The 20,824-nt window shown below is 42.6% G+C and overlaps 1 protein-coding gene and 1 long non-coding RNA gene across 2 annotated transcripts in view; one reads left to right on the top strand and one right to left on the bottom strand.

Moving 5' to 3' along the window:
- Positions 1-269: 269 nt before the first annotated feature.
- On the top strand, positions 270-3,720 carry LOC142569035 (uncharacterized). Its single transcript, XM_075678562.1, has 2 exons — positions 270-1,490; positions 3,561-3,720. Exon 1 carries the CDS (start codon positions 947-949, stop codon positions 1,427-1,429), a length of 483 nt encoding a protein of 160 aa, XP_075534677.1. The 5' UTR covers positions 270-946; the 3' UTR covers positions 1,430-1,490; positions 3,561-3,720.
- Positions 3,311-20,824, bottom strand: part of LOC142569036 (uncharacterized) — a 41,288-nt gene continuing 23,774 nt past the window's right edge. The window contains exons 2-4 of the long non-coding RNA XR_012825620.1: positions 10,646-10,754; positions 5,923-6,052; positions 3,311-4,968 (exon numbers count right to left, since the gene is read on the bottom strand). This is a non-coding gene — a long non-coding RNA (uncharacterized LOC142569036). The remainder of the gene's footprint in view (positions 4,969-5,922; positions 6,053-10,645; positions 10,755-20,824) is intronic.

The raw sequence follows: 20,824 nt of genomic DNA, 5'->3' as shown, positions 1-20,824 counted from the left end.
TTTCATAGGTCCCGAATGATCAGAGTTTCGTCAGAGTTGGTGCAAGCACGCATCCGCAGATAAAACGGCTCCCACCGTGCATTGCCCAATACTTTGAGAGCTGACGCCTACACAACCACCGGGGTAGGTTATAGCACTTGTTTCTGCTCTGATCGTATAGTGTTCGAATGATGTCGCGACAACGCAAGTACTTGCAATACGGGCGACGACCTTCCACAACTCCAGAACATCACAAAAGACCGTTTGCACATGTTACTAAGGCAAAGACTGCTGCAACGCGGTGCTCCCCAGACGACCCCACACAGAATCGACTCCTGCAACGCACGGAAGTGACGTCACTAAATGTCAACGTCACATGCATGCGTATTTCCGTTTTTTCGAGGGCGCGTGGTTTGATTGTTTGTTCGCACGTGACATTCAGTACGCATCCCGTCAGCCGCGCTTGCGGGTCGTGCTTTTCTACTGCCGCTGGTGCTAGACCCAAGGCCTGGTTCTGCTGCATCCTCGCAAGCCTTTGACATCATCCTTTTATATGTGCGAAAGCTGCTTTGCAGGGTTATTTTATATTTGCTAGCGTTATTTATATCTATTCTAATAAGTATTTTGATGGTATTTTGATTGTCTTAGTCGCGCATTTGCCGATCTTGCTGTCCTTGTTCGCGACCGCTTGCTTTGTTCAACCCTAGCGCGGATTTCTCGGATTTAACGTATATATATTGCTGACTAGAAGGTAGCCTCCTTTCGTTTGTGAAAAAGCTCAGATTTATTTTCTCGCAGTCTTTTTTTTTCTTCTAGGTGTCATTTTAGATTGCGCTGCTTGCAACATGACACGTGTTTTGGTTGCCGGTGACTCGATGGTGAAATACGCGGACCAGTATTTCCCATCGCGTCTTAGTTTGTCAGTGTTGCCGCGCATAGACGAGTAAGGATTGAGCATTTGCTGTCAATGATTGCTGACAAGCTAGCTGGTTTTGATGTTGTCATTGTGCACGTTGGCACTAACAACACTGTTGACAGTGTCAGCGTGTGCATGGACAAGTATCGCCAGCTCGCTCAGGGGATCATTGAGAGAAATACCATGGTGCATGTAGCTTTTTCTGCCATTCTTCCTCGGGGGCAGAATCAGTACAGCTCATGGGAAGCTCCGTCCTCATGGTTGCATGACCTGAATGATAACTACGAAAAGATTAACACAGCCCTGATGCAGTACCGTGAGTGCCGTGAGTACCACGAGTGCGGCTACACACTCCTGGGTGGTCTCGTGGACAACTGGCCCAGTTGCCTGAGCAGAGATGGTGTCCACCCGAGCCGCTTTGGTAACAAGGTGCTGGCAGACTTCCTGTACCAGGGGGCCTGCACCCTGTCCATCCATCTGGAGAGAAGCCGCATCCAGCAGTCCTACAAGGAGACCCAGGCACCTTCTTCATAGACCAGTTGGACTCGGCAGGACAGCATCCCTGCCATCTCCGAGGCTGACTTTCCCCCGCTTGGTTTGCATATTTTCATTTCTTTGCAAGCAGCAAGTGGACCTTCCACAGCACCAGCTCCTGTCTGGAAAGCCAGCACAGCTCCCTTGCAGAGGCACGGCACCAACCAGCCTACCAGAACCCTTCAAAGTGCTGGATTTTCACTTGTTGGCGGTGTCCGTGTCCGTTGCAAGGGAAGCAAGGCTTGGTTCACCTGGGACAGCCTGCTTTCCCCCACTTTCCATGGCACAAGTGTACCAAGTAGGGGAAAAGCCGAGGGGAGGTCTGCTGAGCCAATGATCCCTGGTCGAGGTGCAAGCACCACTTGTGTCTGGAAAACTAGGAGAGCCACACAAAAGCATGAGAGTGCTCCTGCTGTGTGCTCACATGTGGGGGAAGGAGAGGCCAGTGCTCAAGAAGCAGCTGTGCCAGAGGCTGTCTCCCACTGTGGCGAGAGGGAGTGGAAACTGGTAGTATCGAGGAGGAGGCGGAAGGCTGCAGCACTGCACAAGCAAGAATGGAGCTGTGACCTGGCTGCAGACAGGAAAGGCAAAGTTCTTGAAGTTCGCTTCACCTTTGAGAGCAGTTGTAAGCCAGAAACAGACATGCATTGACAGTATAAAGTCTGAGTCTGCTCCTTCTGCTGTCTCTAGTAGCAAGCTTGAAGGACAAGCCAGTGCCCCTCATGACGCCATTTGTGATAGTTTTGGCAAGGTGCAGCATGTGGCTAGCAGGTAGAATAAAGACTGCTTGGTAGTTGCTATGGCTGAGTGCAGACCTGTCATAAATGGTGTTCCAAATGAGGTCATTGTCTGCAAATGCTGTAGGTCAGAAACAATGCAAGATGGAGGGCAGATGACGAGCAATCCTGGCACAGAGGCTGGTGACCTTGACAAAGCTGCGTGCATTGCTCCCACGCGACGTAGGTGTTGTGAGGCTGCTTTGACATCCAGCTGCAGGCCTGCCAGCTCTGATGCCCAGGCTGTTTGTGCAGGAGCTGGTGCTAACACAACCAGAGTTCCTAACACTGTCACTTTATTGCATGGGGGAGGCAGCAAAGTTTATTTAAATGCAACATTTGATAATTTTATTTCTTTTAGGCAAAGCCTTGATGAATGGTGCAGGGAGGGCAAGCACATAGTCACAATAAATAGGTCTCATAGAAGTCCATTTGCAATAGTATCTAAAGAGTTTGAGTATAATAGGATTTCATATAGCTGTGTTCATGGTCGTGCTATAAAACCAAGAGGCACAGGAAAGCGACCCAGGCAAGCATACAATGGTACTGGTTGTGAAATGGCAGTTTCAGTAAGCATGTGCAAATCACCTACTCTTCACTACAAAATAACCAGGCTGCAAGCTAAGCGTAATCACGCCACGAAGTATTATAACTTGTATCCTCAAAGCAGGCTTCTAAACGATGCAGAGAAGGTAGAATTCTTTGATTTTGCCAAATGTAATATTGGCCCAAAGTATTTTAAAAATTTGGTCGAACAGAAAACGGGCAAGAAATTAACTACAAAAGATGTTAACAATTACAAGCGAAGGTTTTCTATTCCTATTCGCAACGAGCAGGCTCACGGAGAAATGGTTTTAGAAAAAATAGACACCTTGTTAGCAAATAATCCAAACTTGGTCATTCACTATGAAAAGAATCAAATAACCTGCAATTTGTGCTACTTCAGACAACGCACATGCGTGAGATTTTGGAAAAGTACCCAGAGATTTTATTTATTGATGGAACATATAAAGTAAACATTGAAGGCTATATCTTGTACTCTATATTGGTTGAAGATGGTGGAGGTCGTGGAAGACCTGTGTGTTATGCCTTTTTGCAAAATGAAACGACTGAAATTGTGGAGGCTATGTTTGCCAAGTTTGCAGAGTTTAACCCGTTCATTGTATCTGCTTGCAGAGTAGTCATGATAGATAGACATGAACGAGCTACGCATTTTGACCAAGATTCTTCCTAATTCTGAAATTTTGTTGTGTACATGGCATGTGCTGCACAGTGACATGTTCATCTCAGAGTGCAAGTTGCAGATTCTTCTTAATCCTTTGTACTTCACCTGCGTTTTTTTCCCTCTTGTACAGGTCCACTGATGTACCAGCTGCATGCATTCACACTACCATCAAGTCATCAGGAGCGTCTGTACCTCTATCTAAATATTAAACTATTGTCTAAGATGGAAAATCAGACTTGTATATTTTGCTGTAATGGTTCTGCCAATAAAAGATTGATTATACATATTTATTTTCTTGCAAAGCTGGCATTGTGTATGTAACAGGCCAATGCAACATATAAGCTATAACTTTTTTTTTCTTTTTTTTTTGCAAATGCATAACACTCACCTGCTATGAAACCAACTTGCACTGCATAGTTAATATGAAACACAGAAGATGATTGTGCACCATCTTGAGTGCCTTCGCATTCTTATTTAGGAGTATTTTGCATCAGCTATGCAGCACAACTTGGCTTCCATGTTCAAGAACAAACTAGCCTACACACAAGTTTCTTTTTGCACTAACTACGTTAGGTATGTGCCAATTAATTCCTAGGCGAGTCTTCTTAAATACTCCTCCTTGATCAGGTGCTTGTCACTGTCAAAATTTATTTATTTAAAATAACTTACAGGCCCATTTAAGGGCATTGGGTAAGGGGGGGACACAAAGTGATTCAACAGGAGTAAACAGTATAAACATCAATACAGGCTTTCACAAGATAAGTAAAGCATATAGGGGTAAACAGTATAAATATCAATACAGGCATTCACAAGATAAGTAAAGCGAAGTTCAATAAATGTTTGTCTAGGCTAAGGTTTAGAGAGCGTAAACACAGTAATATACTCATGCACACAAAAATACAAATGTGGGAAACAGGGAAGGAAAGCAGGTAAATAACATCCTTATACAATGTTTCTACAGGAAACTTTGCAATTCTTCGCGAAAAGCATTACGATCTGTTATGCTCGTAATGTTATCAGGAAGACTGTTCCATACGGTTATGACACGTGGCAGTGCTGATGCATTAAATGACAGTGTATTGCCGAATATGCGCATGAAACTATGGCTATTGTTAAGGCGACGTGACGTGCACGCTGGTACTTCAAGCGGCAACACATGAGGTCGATTACCATGGATGTATCTATGGAAAAGGCAAAGAAGACTTATCGTGCGACGAGTTTCAAGTGGCTGGAGCGAAATATCTGCTTTAATCTTGGTCACGCTACAAGTTCTTTCGTAGTTATTTGTGATGAAGCGCGATGCCCTGTTCTGAATTTCTTCTAGCATATCAACTAGATAATTTTGATGTGGTGACCATACAGATGACGCAAATTCTAACTGTGGGCGAACAAAAGTCTGATATGCTAATTTACGAACTGTAGCAGGGGATTTACGCAAGTTCCGTCGGAGATAACCCAGAGTTTTCGAAGCTCTTGCGCAGATAGCTGTTATGTGTGTACTCCAGGAAAGATGAGTTGTAAGTTCAATGCCAAGGTACCTGTAGGACAATGTCGGAGGTACGGCAAGGTATAGCTTTGCCTACAATTTTTATTGGTTATGAACACAAATGAACAGAGAGAGCATTTAAAAAATTCATGCTAAAGGGCAGCACTCTATAACAACCCAACACTCAAGTCCAGATTACACTGTTTTGCAATAAACTCGAAAAGCACAACACACATTTACTGTTCGATTGTCTTTCACTGTTGCATGGGTGATCAAGTATTGGGCCCCTGTACCTAATCTGAGCATACTTTAAAGAATTGTAACACAATTCAGTCATCCAGATTACATTTTCGCATGCCCTATGCATACATTTTTTTTTCTAGAACATTTTCTGGGTATCCCATAGACATTTCGCTGCAAGACTTGTGCGTATTACATGGATGTTCAGTGAACATTTAGAAAAAGGCATTTTGAATGTTGCCTGAAAACAGCCTCAATATTAATTCAAAGTTATTCTTAGTTTGTTTTACTGAAAGAATACAGCACATTTTTATAGTGTACGACAGTGTAGCCCATCGAAATGTTACTTTAATGTAGCAGAGAAATCTGTGCTGATTAAAAGAGCTATATAAAGGTAACCTGCTTCACTACATGAAATGGGTATGAAAAGGTGACATATCTGAGGGATAAAAATAATTTCAAGTTCACAATTGGTATAACTTGGTGTAGAGCACTCACCTAAATAAACCTGTCCATGCTTTGTTCACATACTGACTTCCACTACACTATAACACTGTTGAGCATGCAACAATTTTCAATTAAATAAGTAGCAAAGTGAAAGCTCATTTGTATTAAACATCTAGAGGAAAAGCTACAAATTAAATGTGGTGTGGAGAAAACACGTAAACATGCACAACTTAAGCATTTCGTGATTAAGCTACTAGAAATTTATGGCTTTTTATTATTTCGCTGCAGGCTAAGCTAACCAATAAAAACTACGACTTACACAGCATGCTTTGCCACATTGAAATTTATATCACCCTGTTGTTTGGATGCTTCAGGTCACGAGTAGCTGTTCTAGGTACTCTAAGGCTTCCACCATAAAGTGAACCCGTATGGCTTAAAGTGCCTTTTCTCTGCACCAAGAAAGAAATGTAAATAATCATGTGAAAGTTACTACGCACTTCTTTCCTTGGCATTTCAGAGTTGGTAGAGCACACTAAACATACACGTAGCGCAAAAATTTATTCGTTGACTGCCCCGCTAAACATCCTACCATGCTGCGGTGAAACTATGCACTTGACCCACCCCCTTTCCCCCGTGCCTAACCGCATAGGTCATGTGCAGAGTGTCACAAAATTCTGTTTCGAGGATTCTTTGCATGTGCTAATGTTTGTCCAGCCATTGAGCATAAGTAAATTAAAAAAACTAGACTAAAACATAGCACTGCTAACTGTCTAAGTATGCAATAGGTTGTGATGATTGTGACATTTCTATGCATGTGTAATCTTGCACATACTCATTTATCAAAGTGACGTTCCTATAACTTGTACCTCCCACAAACTTGTGATTTCATGCACACTATGACACAATCGTACACGCTCAACCCACCTCCAAAGCGGGTGAAGTACATTTATAAGGCTATAAAGCAGTGTGTGACTGTTGGTGGGATTGAATCCGTCTTCTAGCAAAGCAGCCCTATGTTCTAACCGTTAACCCATAATTGCACATAGACTTCTCTTGTGCCAAAGTCACTCTTTGAAACATCCGGTGCGTGCAAAACGTGCCAGTTTCTCGCATTCTTCCCTCTTGACAGCCGGTACTTTGAGATGATGCGTTAGACTGCACTGCCTTTGGGATCAGGCTACATTTTCTGCTAGATCCTTCAAAGCGGTTGAAGTTCACCTACAATGCTATCACATTCAAAGTAATAAACTAACATTGTCCCAGTAAAATATATAATGATTCCCATTAGTGGGTCCTTGCAGCTGTTTATATTATGCATTAATGTGTCATGCTCATAATATGTCATGCTATCTCTTAATGTGTCAAGCACCTAGAAGTGACACCACTATGTTTTTTAAGTCCAACCTTTCACTTGTCTGCCAATCATGTATGTCGGCATTATGAGCAGAGAAGAAATCATGCTCACTCTACTGGCACACCCAGCTTAGCCTGCTCAAGCTTAGTGGAGCAAGGTTTTGTTAATTCATCAATGTATTAAAAACTCCTTCATCAAAATGTGTTCACACTAAATCAGGTGTCACACTTTCAGAATGGATGGCAGGGTGCGAAGTGGAAGAATGGTAGTAGAACAGTAACGATACCACTTTGCTTGAGCAAAGTTTCAGTAGAGCTAAAACCGAGTTCAAGCATGCCTAGTGCATCAATTAATGCAGCTTTCACTGGGAAAGACATGACAGGGTGCTGAGTGCAAGCAGAACAGAGAAATGAGTTGCTGCATCATGCTGTATGAAATGGTGCCACTGTGGGCAGGAGGAAGTGGCCTGATACAGAAGAAAACGGTTCAACGAAGGATTACTCGGTTGCATGGCGATGGAGCAAAAACAGCGGCCGAGTGCACCCGCGTCTAGGGCAAGCTGCCTCGGTGTTCTCCGGTTACCGATACTAGAACTGAACACGTTGCACCATCTGGGGCGGTATGCCTCACACTATGAAAGAACTCAACCATCAGTATGAGCATGGAGTTTCCTACTAAACTGAGTACAGGGACTTCCCTTGCACCACACGTCGGCACACATTTCAGTGCGAACACCCAACGCGCGTAAATTCGATGTTAGTTTGCAGTGGCGGCGCTGTGGACTGATTGTTTAGGAGCAGCAATAACTATTCGTTACTACATAATAAGTGCAAATTTTCTCGGACGCAGTACCACATCCTGCACTAGAAATGCTGTTTGCAAAACGCGCTACTTGTCCATCCAGACGTGGAACAGTTATAGCAAGCCGAAAGCAGACGCACTTGTTTAGATACAAACATTGTAAAACTCGTAACCGCATCGTGAAACTCACCGTCAGACTCATCACTGTTGAAAAGCATTAAGAAGCGACTCTCACGCTTGAAATTTAAACAACGCGCATAAGAGACGCGAACTCACGAACACTACGATTCGCTAGGACATAAGAGCATTGGATTGACTTGCAATGCTTGCCCGGATCTCTTTCGTACCTGAACAATGTGGATGTTACCGCTGGTTTCAGCATTTCATTTGTTTATTATTACGCGCCGGTTCTGCTAGAAGCGGTGTCAAGCGAAAGTTCTGTGATATCGCTACCCGTTTTGCATATCCATTGCTCGGTCAGCTACGTACGATGCACAGCGCCAATGCGTATAATACATTACGTTCCCTCTAGGTCAGTCTTTGTTCACGGCTTTTCAACACACATGCCTGCTAAACGCTTTTACTGTGAGAGAATCACACTCAAGTCTTATGTGAAGCTTAAACTCGAACGTACAGGCTCAATTTACAGAAGCATAATAAAACATTCGAAAAAGTGCCGGCTATGGCTGATGACTGCTGTTGCACGCTTAACAGCATGATTACCATTAATTCTGTAAAGAGCACTCATTCATTCCTCAAAAGAAACCTGCACAGCATTATCATTGATCTAAAACACAGCCTATGCCTGTGAAGCTGCGAGCTCAGTATGAAGTTTCATTGCGTCTCCACACATAATTAAACGCTTTAGTGCATGAAATTCTATCAGAACATGCAATGTTATTAAAATTTATGAAGCTTCACAGCCCTACACAAGGGTTGAGGTAAAGCCCTCGGCAGACGCAACCACATCGTGGAATCGAACGAGTGACTCCAAAGTGCGCTTGTGCTTAAGGTGAATGTAACCATTTGCTGCCTCTCCGCTCAAGATGCCGTCTCAAAGCGTGAAATTCGGTCATATCGTGCGACATAATTACAAACTTGTCGAACTTCACGGCACTGCCCAAGCGTTGAGGTAAAGCCCTCGACAGACGCAAAGATATCGTGGAATCGAACGAGTAACTCCACAGTGCGCTTGTGCTTAAGGTGAATGTAACCATTTGCTGCCGCTCCGCTCAAGATGCCGTCTCAAAGCGTGAAATTCGGTCATATCGTGCGACATAATTACAAACTTGTCGAACTTCACGGCACTGCCCAAGCGTTGAGGTAAAGCCCTCGACAGACGCAAACATATCGTGGAATCGAACGAGTAACGCCACAGTGCGCTTGTGCTTAAGATGAATGTAACCATTTGCTGCCGCTCCGCTCAAGATGCCGTCTCAAAGCGTTAAATTCGGTCATAGCGTGCCACACAATTACAAACTTGTCGAACTTCACCGCAGTGACAAGCGTTGAGGTAAAGCCCTCAACAGACGCAAACATATCGTGGAATAGAACGAGTAACTCCACAGTGCGCTTGTGCTTAAGATGAATGTAACCATTTGCTGCCGCTCCGCTGAAGATGCCGTCTCAAAGCGTGAAATTCGGTCATATCGTGCGATATAATTACAAACTTGTCGAACTTCACGGCACTGCCCAAGCGTTGAGGTAAAGCCCTCAACAGACGCAAACATATCGTGGAATAGAACGAGCAACTCCACAGTGCGCTTGTGCTTAAGATGAATGTAACCATTTGCTGCCGCTCCGCTGAAGATGCCGTCTCAAAGCGTGAAATTCGGTCATATCGTGCGACATAATTACAAACTTGTCGAACTTCACGGCACTGCCCAAGCGTTGAGGTAAAGCCCTCAACAGACGCAAACATATCGTGGAATAGAACGAGCAACTCCACAGTGCGCTTGTGCTTAAGATGAATGTAACCATTTGCTGCCGCTCCGCTGAAGATGCCGTCTCAAAGCGTGAAATTCGGTCATATCGTGCGACATAATTACAAACTTGTCGAACTTCACGGCACTGCCCAAGCGTTGAGGTAAAGCCCTCGACAGACGCAAACATATCGTGGAATCGAACGAGTAACTCCACAGTGCGCTTGTGCTTAAGATGAATGTAACCATTTGCTGCCGCTCCGCTCAAGATGCCGTCTCAAAGCGTTAAATTCGGTCATAGCGTGCCACACAATTACAAACTTGTCGAACTTCACCGCAGTGACAAGCGTTGCGGTAAAACCCGCGGCATGAGTAGGGCTGCATGAAATGGCATGAAAGCACAGATGGCGCTTTTGCGCGTGATGTGAAGTGAAAACATTTTGTGCCACTCTGCACAAGTTTGCATCTCAATGTGTCTTTTTCAGGCAGACCAGGTGATGTCGTTACAACTCCGTCAAGCTTGACAAGACTACACAAGCGTTGCCATAAATCTTGCAGCAGAACTAGCTAAGGTATTAGTAAATTTAATTAATACATGGGCAACGCTGAGCGCCGACGGTGACTGCAAACATTCATTCTGTCATTGCACGCATGTCTGTGCATAGCTGCTTGAAACGAAGGAAGTGCTGTGCAGTGCAGTATTAGTTATATCAACATTTACACACGTCACTGCAAAACTTAAGGATTCTACGGCTTGCATGCTTAGTCAAAATACAAAAATAGTGAATCAATAAAAAGTGTTTTTATTATTGAGATGAACGAAAACATTCCATGCCTTTTTGCACACAAATCACAGCATGTATAAAAAAAACTGAAAATCTCAAGGAACTCCTAGTAGATATGTGCAACTTTCCGATAATAGCATGTATGCCAATATAGCATCAGCTGTCAAAATTAAGAAGTACCTTTCAACTCCTTACAGTCTGTCACGTACTCCCTTGGTGCAAAGCACTGTGAGCTCTCTCTGCTGCAGCCTTCTTGGCGCAGCGCTCCTATGTCACTTCGTCTGAGCCACTGTGGAGAAAAAAATAAGACAAAACGAATGAAAAACGGGACGCACTGATGACTGAAATGGCTAAGGCAATAGCAGCAATTATGAGTAGATTAGACATCCTAGAGGCAAACCAGTCACCAGGTAATGGACTCCCCTCTGTTGCGTCAGAAGCACCACAATCCTTACCCACTTCACAACCACCTAATTATATAAGATCAGCTTCTCTCCAACCTCCCGTCTCCCTCCCATGGTCGCACCCGAAATGAGGCGCGCTAAAGAAGGGTTCAGGATATGGCAGTGGAATTGTAGAAGTTACGAAAACAAAAAGTCAGTTTTGCAGCAGTATTTGAAAGACAAGGATACACCGGACGTCATTATTCTGCAGGAAACACACGGGATTGCAAAGCTAGCAGGATACAGATCTTTTGGCTATGCCGAAGGGGACACCAGGGCATTAACTACGCTGGTAAAAAGAAACATAACTTGCATGCAGCACAACACAGGCATAACGCACATTGACAATATTCTATTGGAACTCATCCCACAAAAAAAGACAGGACGTAGCTTATTTATTCTCAACATTTATAGTAACCCCATGCTACATAAACACAAATTCAAGAACCTATTCCAGAAAACACTCAGACTTGCTGGAGAAAATCCGGTAGTTATAGGACGAGACTTTAATGCCCCACACACCACGTGGGGATACTTATATACCAGAGCAAAAGGAAGGGACTTATGGAACGATTCGCAAGAATTAGGCCTCACGCTTGTCACAGACCCCGCCACTCCAACCAGAGTAGGCACGGCGCTAAACAGGGACACAACCCCAGACCTAACCTTTACCAAGAATATTGAAAAGGCGACGTGGCACAACACACTGGAAGATTTGGGTAGTGACCACCGCATATTGGAGTTACACGTCAGAGAAGGGCCGAATAGACCCAAGGAACGACAGATCAAATTAGTAGACTGGGACCTATTTCGTAGAATGCGAGAGAAGACGCATCAACGATCAATCGCAGACATAGAACAATGGACTAAGGAGCTCAGTGATGACGTCAAAGCTGCCACAAAAATAGCACCACCTGAATCTAACTTGGATAAATGCGACAGCAGACTTCTCCACATGTGGGAAGCTAAGCAGTCGCTTCAGAATAGACTTAGCGGTCAGAAGCACAACAGAAAGTTAAGAAAGCGCATAGCACTCCTCAACAAAAAAATAGAAGAACATGCTAAGCAATTGACCAAGCAACAATGGGACGAGATATGTAATTCCATGGACGGACAATTAAGCACCGGCAAAACCTGGCACATGCTCAGGTTCCTGCTTGACCATGACAATAACAAGAAAAATCACATGCAAGCCATTAATAAGTTAATACACGCATATGAGGGTACAGAAGAGGAATTTCTCAATGAATTACAGCAGAAATACTTAACACAGGCACCCCCTTGCATCTATCCTAGCTACAACGGGAATACAAACGCAAAATTAGACGAGGAACTCACGGAGGCAGAAATCCGCGCGGCCCTACAAAAGTTAAACACCAAATCCGCCCCAGGCCCGGACGGTATAACCAACAAGACTCTCAGGAACCTGGATGATGAATCGATAGCCAAACTAACAGAATACATAAACGAGTGTTGGGTAAAAGGAGAAGTGCCAGCTCAATGGAAGAAAGCGACGATAACGCTTATTCCAAAACCTGGTAAGAAGCTTGAGATAGACAACCTCAGACCAATCTCCCTAACATCCTGCGTCGGAAAATTAATGGAACATGTAATTTTAAACAGAGTAGACAACTTCTTAGAGGATAATACCATATACCCAGATACAATGATAGGATTTCGCAAAAATCTTTCGACACAAGATGCGATGCTCCAACTTAAGCATCAGATAATCGATTGTAACACGCGCTCGACAAGGGCCATCTTGGGCCTTGATCTTAAAAAAGCTTTCGATAATGCCAACCACGCAACCATATTGGAAAACATCGAACGAATAGGACTAGGGCAACGGACGTATAACTACATCAAGAGCTTCCTATCAGATAGGAAAGCAGTCATCTCTGTCGGAGGGCTCAAGTCGCCCGAGATCGACATAGGAGGGGCCGGCACGCCGCAAGGCGCTGTCATCTCGCCGATGCTGTTTAATCTCGTCTTGATGGGACTCCCCGAAAAATTAAATCACATAGAGTCCCTGAATCACACAATCTACGCGGACGATATTACTATCTGGACCTGTGATGGCAGCGACGGATCAATAGAACAACGCCTCCAGACAGCAATTAACACAGTAGAGGAACACCTCATAGGAACAGGCCTCACATGCTCTGCAGAGAAATCTGAACTTCTATTGTACCGCCCCACACTTAGAGGCAGGCCTCCCAAAGGATACGACAGAAACAAGGCTCATGAGGAAATCAAGCTACACACCAAGAACGGGCGGAATATCCCAATAGTCAACCAGCTCAAAGTGCTGGGTCTGGTAATCGAGAACAAAGGCACAAATACGGAAACCGTAAAGAAGTTAGACACAAAGGTAACAAACACCATGAGATTAATCAAACGAATTACTAACAAGCACCAAGGTATGAAGGAAGAAAGTATCATACGGCTGATACAATCATTCGTAATCAGTCAGATCACATACATAGCAGCCTTCCACAATTGGTTTGCAGCTGAAAAGCGTAAAATTAACAACATGATAAAAAAGGCATACAAACTAGCGCTAGGGGTTCCCATCAGTACGAGCACGGATCTCTTGCTAAAGTTAGGACTCCACAACACACTGGACGAACTCATAGAAGCACAACAAACATCTCAAGCAGAGCGACTAACCAAAACCAAAACGGGACGGCATATACTAAGCAAACTAGGAATGAATTATCACAATCTATACGGGGAAAAGAGCACGATAACGAGAGAAATTCGTGACAAACTCCTAGTACCAAATATACCCAAGAACATGCATCCAGGTTACAATGACGGCAGACGCAAGAGTAGAGCAGAGAAAATTATCCGAAGCTTTGGGTCAGACGACAGAGCAACCTTCGTAGATGCGGCTGAATACCCAGACAGAAATAGCTATGTAGCAGTAATCGTAGATCACACCCAAAAACCCGTTACAAGCGTATCAGTTAACACCAAACATTCCGAGACCGCAGAGGAGGTAGCCATTGCACTAGCATTGGTCTCCACGAATGCTCAGTACATCATTAGCGATTCTCAAGCGGCCATTAGAAATTATGCAAAGGGTAGGATCTCTCCTGAGGCATGGCACATCATCAGAGTCAATGAAGCAAAGTTCTCCAATGCAGAGAAGAACGGCAGGCAATTGATCTGGTTCCCAGCGCATACGACTCCAGACATTCCCGCAGTCAACCTCAACGAGGTAGCACACCGCGAAGCTCGAGGTCTTACTCGCCGAGCTGAGCAAAGAGTGACTTCCATCGGTCAGGAGAACGCGGAGGAGGAAATCTGGAGAGAAAAAGATGTATTAACAAGATTTAGTGATATTACCAAATTCTATCAAAATCGGAGGCGAGTATTACCACCGCCTCACACTAAACTGAACAGAGCTGAGTCCGTTACTTGGAGGCGACTACAAACAGAAACTTATACGAGTCCCGTGCAACTAAAAACTTTCTACCCCGATATATACGAGAGCGATATGTGCAAGCTATGCAAGTCTGTTAGAGCCACCCTTCAACACATGTTGTGGGGATGTGAAATATACCAAAATAAAATGGCAGTCTCCCCAGAAAATCTACGGGCGCGGTGGTCAGCCGTGCTGCTCAGCTCAGAACTCCAAGACCAACTTTGGGCCGTCCAGCGAGCCAAGGAAGCCGCACGGGAGCAGCAGCTCCCAGTGGCCATCTAGGCGGCCCCAGGCCCGGGCCTCCCAATCGCCGGATTCCAAATAAAGTTATCACACACACACACACACACGAATTTTATACCTGAGCTGGCTGCCAGCCATCACTGCCATCTAGGGGCCCCCAATGCTTGACATGATGTCAAGCAAGCTTCACTTTTCAGCTGTCCCCTGCCTCCAAGCAATCTTTTTGTGCCTTTCTTGCTTATAATATAAGCGGAGAAGTTATGCACACAGTACGTAAGCCACAACATTCAGCAATGATAAGTGACATTATTCTCATGCACTGAAACCTAATCTTTTTATTGTTGCAGTTTTAATATTGAATACGCATGCTTGGATAGTGAAATTTTCTCATTGAATCGATAGCAATATTCAGGAAAAATTACCTCTGAATATCGAATCAAATATTGAATATTCCCATTTTCTAAAATAATGAAATGAAAAATGCCGTATAGTCTGTTAAGGAAAAAAAGACTTGCTGGCCTTTTTGGATGCGTATAGTGCCATTAACAACTAGATGTCAAGTCAACTAGGAAGCTTGTAAATGAGAAGCAAAGGAAAGCACAATCATATCTGGTGTGCAATGACCATGACACAAATAAAAGAAAATGAACAGCCTGTCCCAGACACATGTAGTAGAGCATAGTAAAGTATACAGCTCAGTGAAGGAGTAAAGGGCAATACTGCAGCCCTGCATATCATTTTGAAGGAATCCAAGCATATGGAGAGATTGACCAAACAATAAATTGCTTTGTCTAATTAGACAGAGCAAATGCAAAGTCTTCTTAAGGCAGGACATGCTTACTCAACTATAGCATGTAAATGACCTCCTCCATATCTTTGTTTAGAAACTGGATCATCTGCGCAATAATCACAGTTGTCCTGCACTATAACCATTCAACGATTCATCATTTATATCAGTCTTCCTCCTTGTAGACTGCAAGAAGTGTTGTTGTCCCTTACATTATTCAAACAAAACAAATGTACTATTCGACAACTTCAAATAGTGAATTCTAAAATCGAATACGAATTGAATAGCAAAGACTATTTGATTCATATTCGAAATTTTGAATATTTGCACACTCCTATTATGAAATTGTAAGATTGGCTTGTAATCGCAATCTATGTGGCAAATTTTCTATTAAAAAACTGTGGGTTAGCTCCCGCATGCATCTCATTTCACAGCCAATCAACCATCACCTAATTTCCTCGCATTGCTGCTGTTTACTCTGTCTTTTATACATTGCCACATCTGCACTGATAATACTTGCTACTGGACATATCAATTTTATGTGCAGCATGACGTATAATATCGAATATGAATCAAATAGTCTTTGCTATTCAATTCGTATTCGATTTAAGAATTCACTATTTGAAGTTGTCGAGTAGTACATTTGTTTTGTTTGAATACTGTAAGGGACAACAACACTTCTTGCAGTCTACAAGGAGGAAGACTGATATAAATGATGAATCGTTGAATGGTTATAGTGCAGGACAACTGTGATAATAACAAGGAATAGATGATACTAGAAATTATCAGTTATCATGTATAATATGGAAGACAGTTAACTGATAATCTATAAGAGTACCAAAATCGGTGCTAGAGGAAAGGAGGGCAGTAATGTGCAGCAGAGGATTGGGAGGTGTAATTCGAGGTAGCATAATTCACTGGCCTAGAATGGAGTCAGCTAATGCAAGGCAAGGATATGACTGAAGCTTTCAATCCTGAAGCAGACATAAATTGTTTAATGAAGTTAATGATGGCTAATGTATGCACCTTGAAAAACATGGGAGCTTGAATATAAAAATTTAATGTACCCAGCAGCACAGATTGGATTCAGATTGTACTGAGGCACAGAGGATGGCCTGTCTCTCCTGCCAGATGGTGTGCTGCTTGTCTCCCCACACAGCCACTAGTTGTGGACGGTGGTGGCAACAGATACAACCAATGCATGCAATAATGCAGAACATAATTTAGGTAATTTTTGAAACATGGAAGACTTTTGTCTACCAAAGCAGGTAACAAAAGTGGTACTCATATTTTTGAGTCTGAGAAGAATTAGTGTGCATGTAAATTGTTTTCATATTGGATCCTAGCTGTGCTTCAAACCACAGTGTGCCACATGGCTCTGTTCTGGCCCCCTTGCTGTTCATCATTCGTCCTGCATGGAGGCTTCAAGACATCACAAGTATTGAGTTCTTTATTTATGCCGATGACATGACGATTTGATCAACGTATGGGAATCTTGATATGCAATTTAACAGCTGCAAAATGCTCTTGACATACTCACTGAATATGCAGAGACTGTTGGTCCCCAACTATATATAAGAAAGTCCTGCTGCATTCATGTTACTAACAATTCAGATAAGGAGAAGTAAGGTCAGTCTTCAAAACTGACTTTGAGGTAGGAATAAACCCATCAGTCATGCTAACAATTAATGAGCTACCTCTCCTTACCCTTGGCATTCATCTTTCTGGTTCAGGCTCGAACTAGCCTTGGCCAGTCTGGAAGTCATCGACCTTGACTTTGGACTTAGTATATGAAATTCAACCAAGTGCTGGTAGAGCTCACACTGAGGTGACGCACCAACTTGCAAGTTTTTTTAAATTTCACCATGTGTCACCTATCAAGCACAGTTTCGTTGACCGAGTGCTGAGCAGTGGGCTATACTAGATTTCACCATCTGAGAAGTGAGGGCAATAATGGTACTGAATCAAGCCTTATCTCAATCCAAATGCGTAAATTGCATGCCCAGCTTAGCACAATTATGGAACTTGTCATTCTGTGCAAGCATGTAAGACAGCTACGATAACTGATCTCTCTATTAGTTGCAGCTCTCTCTTCTCATTTATACAGAGATCCTCCCATGATAATGACATTTTCTGACCTCCTGCTGTATGGCACTGTACTTATATTAGCACTAATACAAGAATAATGTTTAGGAGAAGTAATTATGCAGTTATTTCTTACGTGAGATATCAGGATGCCTAGAGGACACTGTGCAAATTACCCAGGCTATGATTTTCAGGGCAACATAGGATGGATCGCCGTCATCACCCTATTTACAGCATTAAAAATTATTTTTCGTTTATATGCACACACCTGTCCATTTGACACGAAGAAAAGGCTTATTTCAAGACTGTGAGACACTAATTATGCATGCTATCAGATCCTGCCACACTAAATCATCTAGGAAAGTTGGCGAAGATTCTCGACAGCATCGAAGAGAAGAAAAATTGAGGCCTGGAAACTACGGGCAGGCTAATGTGTACTTTTGTGCTCTCATTTATTACTATGAGGTTACTCGAGGTTCATATGTGATGGCTTTGTGATGAGAAAATTAAGAAAGAAGTTAGGCAAGGATGTCAGCTGCTATGAGATGTGCTTTATTAGAAAGTATAGGGTGCATTAGTACCTCTGTGGGTAAACCAGCATGTTCCCTGAACAAGTGAAGCTATTTTAGCCTACAAAAGCTGCCTTGAGGCAGGCTGCTTGTTTTGCTTCAATTGTTGACAAAAGGTATCTTGCTCTCTTAAAACAATTTTCACAGGAAAGTGCTGCATACTTATAAGATGCACATCATATCTAAGGCAACATGTAAAGCTTTATTTCGATAGCTAGTAAAGCCTTGGCCATCACTAATGTCTATGCTGTGTACTGATGTGGCAGCACCACGCTTACACATTTAGACATCTTTTGCATTAAAGCATGCAGGAATGTAGACAACATTGAAAACCTGTCTCACGTACTGATGTTTAAATTGTGTCAGTTTCCCTCGTCTCCATGCTGGGTGATCACACGAGAGATCAACACGGGTCAAAAAATTTATATTTTAGATTCGATAGAATATTTTATATTTTATGCACATATCACTCAGTAGCATGAAAGTGAACATGACTTCTATGCCAAATGAATATTTAGGAGAAAAAAAAATTGTGAAATTCCTCAGTGTGGAGGCACCTATTTCATGCACATGGCATTCTCGGAAATTCACAACAATGTGAAATACAATATATTACAGCTACAAAGAATATATTTTTGTCTGTAAAACATAGACGTAAAGAAGGGCTAGCTAGCCGTGCAAAACGGAAGTGTTTTAGCATAACTGCTTAATTTGCTACAATTTTCAAAAGTTGCTATATCTACGGTTTTTTATCAACTATACCAATCCATGGAGCCTGTTGAAATTTGGCGGACTGTGAGACCTTAACCTATTCAACAACTTTGCGCAATATTGTTGTATCAATGTTGTATCACAAATTATCAGTTTTACAATTCACTTCAAATGTGAAGTTTTGACGAAAATGAATGCGATATAAAAATCAAAATAAAGAAAGAACATTGTAAATTAAAAACAAGTTGCATTATTTTGTTTGTAAGTACAATACTACAGGTGGTAGAAATGAAAGCTTCGCCAGAACACAGCAATGTGCTAAGAAAAAGGGACATCGGGGAAAAAAGAACATGCGCAAGGCTCTGACTTGCCTAAACTTGACCATGATTGTGACAGAAAGGCAGTTTTGGCCTTATGGTTAATACATATACATAATAGTGCGTTTACTGCAATCATTATTCGCTTTAATGGGAATAAAGAAGCGTCAATATAACCTTTACGTAGCTCTCTTATTTAACAGCATATGTGCGCAGCTTATGGCATAGATAATTTTTAACGAAGGTTTCTATTTCTTTGCGTGCTACAGAATTAACTGTTAGCTCTCTGTGAATGTGCACAGGTAACAGAATGTACGGCAGGTGAATGCCTCTAAACATGTCACACTGGTCATTATACAAACGTTGTTATATAACCTAAGATGCGGTGGTGGGAGTGGCAATGGTGCTGGTTAGGGCAGTGTTTGCTGGCACATAGTTCCAGCTGCCAGGTGCCTAAAACTGCCAAAACTACCCTTCTGTGGCAATCATGGTCAAGTTTAGGCAAGTCAGAGCCTTATGCATGTTCTTTTTATGCTGATGTCCCTTTTTTGTCTGATTATGTCTGATGTTTAATAGTACAATGGCCTGGAATGACTAAAGAATGCCATGAATGTTGCATGATACATTTAACTTAAAAATGGATTGCTATAAATAATAAATATTGGCTGTATACAGGCTTAAAATAACTAGCTGTATAGGAGTGTAAAATATACTTGCTGTTAAAATTACAAGCCTATAAGTGATGTTTGTCTTTGCTAAAATGCATGAGGAGATGAGAAGACAAAGCATTTGAACTGGTGTTGTCTTTTACCAAGCACTCTGGGCCTTTCCATAGCCCTTACGCACAATGGTTTGGAAGCTGGCACTGCATGTGCACTGCAGCATTGCAGCTTAAGCCTTCAACTGGAGGAAATGCTATGATTTAAGACTTTGAAGACACTGTATATATATCCAGCATACCTACACCACTGAGAAAAGTACCTGACAGTTTTGTTATTGAAAAGTAGATTGTTGCCAAGGAAAAGGGCTGTACTGAAAGGTAAACAGGTGTACATTATATCGCACTTTCTGTCACAGCCTATGCAAGGCTGATAGTATTTGCCAAATAAATAAATAAAAACAAAAATATAATGTAATAATAAATTGTTGTTATGCTGTTTTATGGATAGACCTATTTTATAGACCTGTTTTATGGCTAGGCTACCTGTTCTCCATAAAGACATGGAGAACAGGTGGACCCTCCAAACTTGTTGCATGTTGATGACTCACTGCTCATCAGAACGTAAGAATGTGTACATGCCATCCGTTTTTATTCTCCACATTCCAAATTCCAGACACCTTGCTTGTCTTTCCATTGGGATCAGGCTGCACTAAGTGTAAAAAGGTAAAAACAAAAAAGCAAAATCTGATTGCCAAACAAAACATGCTTCCAAGTGTGTATGCTGCTAACTAGACTTGGTATACCTGATCCCGTTATGTTGTGACGAGGTGCAACATGAGAGTGCAGAAGCACCACCATCCATTCACTTCGTCTCGACTGCCTTACTATTTGGCCAGTTACTGTCACTCATGTGGATGTAACCCCATGCTCAATCACACACTTATGCTTTCCCATCATTGTAACAAATTAATGAGTGAAATAATTGAAACATTTTGTATCAACAAATTACGAGAAAAATGCATTAGCCAGGCTTAAATTGTGACTCTTGTGACCAAGAAATGCAATTATCTAGATGTGTGTCCTAGAGTGAAATGAATTATTGTTATGTTTTTA

Source organism: Dermacentor variabilis, unplaced genomic scaffold (assembly GCF_050947875.1).
Source record: "Dermacentor variabilis isolate Ectoservices unplaced genomic scaffold, ASM5094787v1 scaffold_38, whole genome shotgun sequence".
Taxonomy (NCBI): Eukaryota; Metazoa; Arthropoda; class Arachnida; order Ixodida; family Ixodidae; genus Dermacentor; species Dermacentor variabilis.
The sequence above is the reverse complement of the archived record's forward strand: the minus strand, read 5'-3'. Positions and strand labels throughout refer to the sequence as shown.